At 37.7% G+C, this 8345-nt stretch overlaps 1 protein-coding gene across 4 annotated transcripts in view; it reads right to left on the bottom strand.

Moving 5' to 3' along the window:
* Positions 1-8345, bottom strand: part of ATP11C (ATPase phospholipid transporting 11C) — a 209340-nt gene that overhangs the window by 101742 nt on the left and 99253 nt on the right. For all 4 annotated transcript variants that reach the window (XM_023517692.1, XM_023517694.1, XM_023517691.1 and 1 more), the window contains 3 exons: positions 6481-6570; positions 4198-4278; positions 2218-2325 (listed from right to left, as the gene is read on the bottom strand). In XM_023517692.1, coding sequence (XP_023373460.1) covers positions 2218-2325; positions 4198-4278; positions 6481-6570 — 279 coding nt within the window. The remainder of the gene's footprint in view (positions 1-2217; positions 2326-4197; positions 4279-6480; positions 6571-8345) is intronic.

Raw genomic sequence — 8345 nt, forward strand, 5'->3', positions numbered from 1 at the left:
ATATATATATATATAGTTTATTTAGAAAATTAATAAATCTTTGATATAGATAAGTCTAATATGTTATTTGACAGGAGTCTCATTGGATAATAAACAATGAGTATTTTGAATAGAAAATTAAATTGCCCGAGATATTAAAATTAAAAAAAAAGCACCTTAGAACTCTCACACATTGCTGACAGGAATGTAAAATGGTAAATGGTACAGGAACTGTGGAAAACAGTTTAGTGGTTCATCAAAAAGTTAAACATATAATTGCCATATGATCCAGCAATTCTCCTCCTAGGTATATAGTCCAAAGAACTGAAATCAGATGTTCGAACAAAAACTTGTAATTGAACATGCATATCAGAAATAATCATAATAGCTAAAAGGTAAAAACAATCCAATATCTATCAGCTAATGAATAAATAAAATAAAGAGTATTATTCAGCTATCAAAAGGAATGAAGTGCTCATACATGCTAACATACAGATGAACCCTCAAAAACATTATTCTGAGTGAAAGAAGCCAGACATGAAAGGCCACAGAGCGTATGATTCTGTTTATATGAAACATTCAAAATATGTAAATGTAAAGACACAGAAAGAAAATTAGTGTTACCAGGGCTCGGGAGGAGGGAAGAATGTGGACTAGGTGCTTTTTTCTTTTTCTTTATTCAATTTTGTTTGTTTTTAAACAGCATCTAACCACTTGGAAATGTCCCTAACACAAGGGCCTGCCCCATGCATTCTAGGAGGCTCCCCCAGTCAGGGCTGGGGTCCAGACTCCAGAATTCCCCCTCACCACACCAGCCATCAGGCCTATTTTGACTTTGGAGACTTGGGACAGAAGAGGGTCTTCAGTTAGAGGGGAAGTTGGAACTAAGGGTCACTGTTGGAAGGGTTGGGCTCAGACACAGATGCCTGTTAGTCTTATGTATGATATTTGGGATTTCACAGCATGCTCATATTGTGGGAAGGCATGGAGAAGGATTCTTGAACTCCTCTCCAGCCTCACTCCTTCCTGGGCAAGCCCCACAACACTCCTTCCTCTTGCTGGGCTTGGTGCATTGCCTTTAGAAGAGGGGCATCTGGTAACCTCTGGTACCAAGCCTCACTATGAACTGGTCAGCTTCAGGGAAGCACTCTCCTCTCACTGCCCCCAACCCTTCTCCTGGCCTAGGCAAGGTGGGGAATCAGGAAGATGACAAAAATTTAGATCTGAGAGTGTTCCTCCTACCACAGGGTTTCAAAACTGACTACACCAACCCCTTACCAACTCTCACCTAAAAAGGAATAATACAAGGGCACTCTTTGTGAGTTGGAGGAAGCAAACCTAGGCATTTAAACTCCAAGTGTGAGCACAGCTGGGCCCCAAGGCTGGAGGCAGCTCAATGCATGCATTAAAGCACCAGGGGCAGCTTAGCCGGGAGGGTAGGAGCCCACAGGGCTGGATCTATCCTACCCCCACTGCCAACCATACCCATGGTAACCATGGAAACATAACTATGCCCCACCCTTCCTGCCAGCTGCCTAGATTCAGACAACCAAGTCAGGACCACCTCCATCAAGCCAAGGCCTGAACTGATGCCAGGTTGGCCAGAGAGCGGCTGCAGGAAGAACTGGGATTGGGGAATTTGGTCAATCTAGGCTTCCCAGCACAGCTTGGGAGGACTACCACAGGAGTCTCCATACCTTGCTGTCTGGGCTGGGGTCAGACAGAGCTTAGTCAACCAGCACAGCAGCCAGCAGACCCAGTGGGATGGTCCTGGATGCCCTCTGCCTACGGGCTAACAGCTACTTCTCTTTTTGGTGATAAAAATGCTCTGCAAATAAAGAGCTAAGGTTGCCTAGCACTGTGAATGTATTAAACACTGAATTGTAGGCTCAACACCAATAGCACAGTGGTTACAGTGCCAGTCACATACACCAAGGGTGGTAGGTTTGAACCCGGCCCAGGCCAGCTAAACAACTGCAACAATAACAACAAAAATAGCCGGGCGTTGTGGCAAGCTCCTGTAGTCCCAGCTACTTGGGAGGCTGAGGTAAGAGAATTGCTTAAGCCCAAGAGTTTAAAGTTGCTGTGAGCTGTGACACCATGGCACACTACTGAGGGCAACATAGTGAGTCTATCTCAAAAACAAACAAATAAACAAACAAAAAAAACACTGAACTGTACACTTTAAAATAATGTATTTTTACCACAATAAAAAAAGAGTGAACTAAAAAAAAGTACCTTGATTTTTTCACTTTCTTTCCTTACTCGCTTTGCATTTTCAATAATGTAAACAGTGCTCTTGTTGACTTCATTGTCAGCTCTGTGTCTCAGCCAATCCTCATATCCCTAAAAAGATAAAAATAATTATATAATCAAGCTCCGATAATAAAGTTGTTAATTAATCTCTATACATCCCCCATGAGTCAAGAGGAGATATTTATGATTACAACATTAATTTAAACTAAGAATGCTAGAGAGATAGGGCTGTACATTTTAATAGCAAATATGAGATACTTTCAAAATACCTCTTAGGTAAATAGCTTCATTGTGTCAAAAGTTTTCTCCATTCTTTAGATAAATATTAATAAAAACACAGACATTAGAGCCTTAATATTCTTCATGCGTGAAAGACTGCTTTATTCTTCTAATTCTATTCTTATTCAAGTTAATGTTAATTCTCTACTTTTTTAATTTGAAAAGAGATTGTTCTAGGTTTGTATTTTCTTATAGATCTAATCACTGAAATATGTTTTTCAGTGCATAATGTAGTGAACTGATGGAATGATCGACTCCAAGGAAATACCGTAATTCCCACTCTCAGAGAATAGAAGGGACAAAGCATAGCAGAGAATCTGTAAGTTTAGAGATCAATAGCTAAACTTCTCCACTGACTTGGTGATAAAAGAAAATATAAATTGGCATTTATTTTTTAGAGTTTAAAGTAATCAGAATAAGATCTAATGACTCATTTTTCTTTGAGCTTTTGTCTGGGGTAGATTTAAGCTCAAGGAACTAAGGAAGGAGGATGTTCAATTGTTTAAGCATGACTTCCTTTCTTTTTTTATACCCCTTTGCTTTTTTTTTTCCATTGTAATGTCTGTACCTTTTCAAGTAAAACTGTTTGAAAAAAAATCTCTTGATCAGCTCCCCTACTTTCCTTCCCCCTCAGGTGCTATATCCATACCTCTTCTGTACTTCTTTATGACAATGTTAGGCTATCACTTCATAGGGTACATTCTGTGACAGCAGTGAAGAAAGAAAGGCCATAACATGAACTAGTATTGGGAGTAGAATGAGTTGGTAAAAGCCTTTGAAGACCGTACATGCTATTCTTAGAACTAGCAATTTTAGGACATTAAAGAAAATAATCCTAACAGCCTAAGGGAAAGAACATTCCAAAAGTCTTTGTTTAACAACTAAACATTTGATAAATGTTCCGGTAGGCAAGATAGAAAACCAAATAATCCCAAGAGGAAAGATAATCTTGTTCCCAGTACTATTATTAAGCAGACTTTTATTTTGCAAGCTTCTTTGGTAGCCTTTTAAAAATCACTTTGATAAGTACTACATAAAAGTATGTTTATAAGTAGTTAGGTCCCATGGACTGTCTCAATGCATGATAAACATTGTAAACCCACCCTTTTAGCTCCAATTTCCTGTTTTCATTCTTAATTTTATCTGGAATTTTTCAAAGGTACTAGAATATAAAATGTCCAAAATAATTCAAAACATCCATATCACGATCTGTGGTAGTTCATCAGCTCTGGTAAGAAAGAGGAATAAAAGTCCCCTCTATCCATGACCCCCTTCAGCAGTATTAGGAAAAATAATAAAATTAAGCTATTTGTGACCTTGAGTAGTCTGCTATGGGCAACAGCAACAAAAAATCCACAAGAATGGGAATTTTCCGGACAAACATACCACAGTGAAATAATTAATACATACTAATAATCTATCTCTCATTTCCTGACTGGGCTGTAACTTCTATACACTTTTTTTTTTCATGTTTACACCCACACACAAGGCACTGAGTAGGAAACAATTAAATTAAGGATATGCTTTATAATAATTTTAAAAGGTTTTCAGTATGAGGCAAATACAACCTAAATCCATAAAGGATACAGCCCACTGTATTTAAATATGAAAAGGAGCCAATGACAACAAAATTCAAACTTGCCTGGACTGAAATGCAGGTATAAGTATAAATAAAGAATTTACCTGCTTGATGGCTGTAACAGTTATAACAAAGAAAAGTGGAAGTCCACTGGTAACTGGGCTAGTTGGTGTATCTACTGTGACCTAGGTAAAGAAATTAAATTGAAAGTAAAATGAAAGTTACCCATTAACTCATATGTAGCACTTACATGCTGCAAACATTTTCAACCAGAAATATAGACAAAACACATTCCAATAGTAGGGCAAACGTTAATTTTCAAAAATTAACATTATCATTAACAAAAGTAAACCACATAGCAGTTAACTTTACAAAATAGTCCTAAATTTAGGCATAGTTCTCATCCCAGCTCAATTAACCCCTTTATTGAAATATATCCATTCACTTATCACCTCTTTATTAAGAGCTATTCTGTAAGTCCTTGTGTAAGCCCAGTCTCTAGAGATACTGCTTTAAACAAGCTAGAAGCAAGTTCTTGCCTTCAAGTAGCTGACAGCTTACAGGGAAAACCACAGACATTAAACCAAGTGTACAGATGCTGAGATCTGAAGGGTAAATAGGAGTTAAGTAGATAAAAGGAGGCTTTCTAGGCAAACAGTAGGTGCAAAGTCTCTATGGTAGAAGGGAATATGGAATACTTTAGGAAATAAAGGAAGCAAATAACAAGAGGGAGTGTGATAAGTAATGAAGCTGGAGAAGGAGGCAGAAGCCAGACTGTACAGGAACTTCTAGTCCAGAAGAGGAAGCTGTTCATTATTTATCACACAAATAGCAGGAAATCCTTGAAGGTTTTAGGCAAGGAGAGGTCGTATGAACACAACTGCATTTTGAAACAATCATTCTCTCTGCTTTGTGGAAGATGGTTTGGAAGGGCATAAAACTGGAGGCAGGGAGTCCACTTAGGACATTATTGTTATAATCTAGGTGAAAGATGATGGTTTGGACTAGGGTGGTCACAGCAGACATAGAAGTTCTGGACGTATTTAGGAGGCAAAAATGGCAGTACCAGTAAAAGTACATATAAGTGTCAATTAAAGATGTCTTCCAAGTGCCTTGTTAACATGTCTGGATAGATGCTATCATCATTCACTGAAATAAAAAATACTGAAAGAAAACTAGATTTGAGGGAATCCAACTTCACAATTCATTAATTCTCATTTCCAAACCCCAAGGCAGGCCGGTCCCTGCCATACTTCCCATGTTGCAAATACAGGGTGTACTTCCACGTGCACGAGAGACTCTGCTTTTAGGTAGTATTTTCCCTACCCCTGAGATACTGGGCTGGCATTCTCTACCTGGTGAACCCCTTCTAATTCATCAAGGCTCAGTTCAGATACTATCTACTCTTCTAAGCATTATGAAGTTCCTGCTGAGTATAAAAAATTTGCTGAACTGAACTGAAATACACTGCCTGCCAAATAGAAAGATTCTGGCAAGCAGAGTATTCTATGTAGTTTATTCTATATCCGTAAGACATCTGACCATAGATATAGAAGAGCTCCTTTTCAAATGCTCCATCATTCAGGACTAAAACTGACTCTTTCCCATATCACATCTCAAATTGGTTTTAAGTAGCAGGGCTAAATTCCATTATAGTACCTTTTACTTACTCAAAGCCTCAAAATAGGTAAATGATAGCACTTAACATCAACAAGGCATTTGAGCAATTTTATTAGGATTTTTTCTGCTTTGTTTAAAAAAAAAAAGTGACAAAAAATGTACCTTTAATGAAGAAAAAATTTTAGGGGGCAATTATGGCAAGGCAAAGATTTTAATAGTCTATTGACTTAAAGACAGAAGATGCAGTTAAATCTAAAATTTAAAACACAAAACAGGAGAAGGCACAAGGAGAATCAGATCGCTCTACTAGGCTTTCACCTTTAAGGTAAGTAAGTGAGTAAGGCAGAGCAAACTGGTAATCATGAAGATAAGTGAGAAGTTTTCAGTTAGGCTAAAACTGGTGTATAACAAAGTAAAATTATTAGTTTGAACTATTTTCAGCCTTATGGTACTATATGTAACATTTCATCTAATGACATGTAATATGCATGTTTCTGGGATGAGCAAAGATATAAAATTCATCAAAGTATTAAAGAAAGTAACAATGAAATAGCAGTTCAAGTTTTCTAGAAACACACCACACTTTAAAAATCTATAAAATCATATAAAACCTAAAATGTTATATTTCTACTTTAAAAGTAGTCCATATTATAATAAGCTCTGGGACATCTTTTTTATAATCACAGGGCATTTCAAGGTTAGAAACAGATTGAAAATTTGTTTAATTAAGTATCTAAAAGTTAAGTAGCTGTTTATGGCATTCTTACCTGTACAAGGAAAATGATGAGAAAGTAAAAATTTGCAATTCTTCTGAACTGTTCAAATAAATTCTTTGGGAGGAAGTTCCAAAGTGTATACTGTAAGAGGGGAGAAAAAAAGAATACTATTAGAAAGAACACTTGGAAAAGGCATTGATTCATTTTTGGGGGCTGAGTTAAGTACTCGACCACATTGTATTAATCTACTCATCAATGGATGGGCACTTGGGCTGATTCCACATCTTTGCAACTATGAACCGTGCTACAGTAAACACTTGAGTGCATGTGTGTTTTTGATGAAAAGTCTTCTTTTCCTTTGGATAGATACACAATAGTGGGATTGCTGGATCAAATGGTAAGTCTACTACTTTTAGTTCTTTGAGGAATCTCTATACTATTTTCCATAAGGGTTGCACTAGACCATTCACATAAGTGACATATCTCAAAAAATGGAAAAATAAATAACCACATGTACTCACTATTAAATTAGAACTAACTGATCAGCATATGTGCTAGGCTGCATTACGAAGTTGAGGAAAATCATCAAGATCTCTTCCATGATACAAGAAATGGCAGTGGACCAACCATTTAGCACCTAGCACCTAGCCTGGTTAGCCAAAGGTAAAGTTTAGTAAATTAATACTTGTATAGCGATTACTATAGGGTATCAGAAGCAATGAGAAGTATTTTCACATATAAAGTATTAGCCCCACTTCACCAATGAGGACATTCTGATGCAGAGCGATTTATCTGGCCAAGGTGACATAGCTAGTAAATGATCAGGCCAGGATTTAAACACAGGTGTTTAGACTTCCAGGCCACTACTCTTAGTACTATACTATGCCAAAACGATAATTCAAATAGTGACACAGCTGCAATGAGTTAACTCTTAACAGGTGCCAAGTCAAGCAGTATACTGAGCAGAATGTACCCTTTAGGACAGGGGTCCTCAAACTTTTTTTTCCATCATTCTCACATTCTTTTATTTATTTATTTTTTATTAAATGATAACTATGTACGTTAATGCAATTCCGGGGTACAGGGTAGTGTTTTCACACGCAACCTGAAATATTTTCATCAAACTAGTCAACACAGCCTTCATGTCATTTTCTTAGCTATTGTGCCAAGACGTTCACATTCTACTCTTAGAAAGATTCACTTATACCCTTGTAAGATAAACCATAGAAGTTATCCCTCCAATCACCCTCCCTCCACCCATTCCCCTCCCCACTCTCCTTACCCCCTCCCCATATTCTTAGGCTGTTATTAGGTTATAGATTTCATATGAAAGCTATAAATTAATTTCATAATAGGGCTGTGTACATTACTTTTTCTTCCATTCCTGTGATACTCTACTAAGAACACTTTCTAGCTCCATCCATATGAACATGAAGGATGTAAAGTCTCCATCTTTCTTTATGGCTGCATAGTATTCCATGGTGTACATATACCACAGTTTGTAAACAGGGGGCCAGTTCATTGTCCCTCAGACTGTTGGAGGGCCGAACTGCGGGCCCCAGGACGAGTTGGCTGCTAAGCAGGACAGGCAGTGGTGGCAAAAACACCCCACAGGCAGAATAAATGTCCTTAGCAGGCTGCATATGGCCTGTGGGCAGTAGTTTAAGGACACCTGCTTTAGGAATATACTTGAAAAGTGGGGTTGGGGAGTGAGCAGGGAGAAGAGAAAGAGATGCAAATAAAGCCACACCAGGAAAGCATCCTCCAAAAGAATGCAAATCATTTATATCCTGGTCCAGCCATTTAAGGGTAATTCAGGAAACTTTGCACAAGTAAATAATTCCTACTTTTAGCATATTTTAAGTCTTACAATAATATGTATGATCAATACACACTGTGAATCACAATGAAAGGCA

This window comes from Otolemur garnettii, unplaced genomic scaffold (genome assembly GCF_000181295.1).
Source record: "Otolemur garnettii isolate 467f Iridium unplaced genomic scaffold, OtoGar3 scaffold00117, whole genome shotgun sequence".
NCBI classification, from domain to species: Eukaryota; Metazoa; Chordata; class Mammalia; order Primates; family Galagidae; genus Otolemur; species Otolemur garnettii.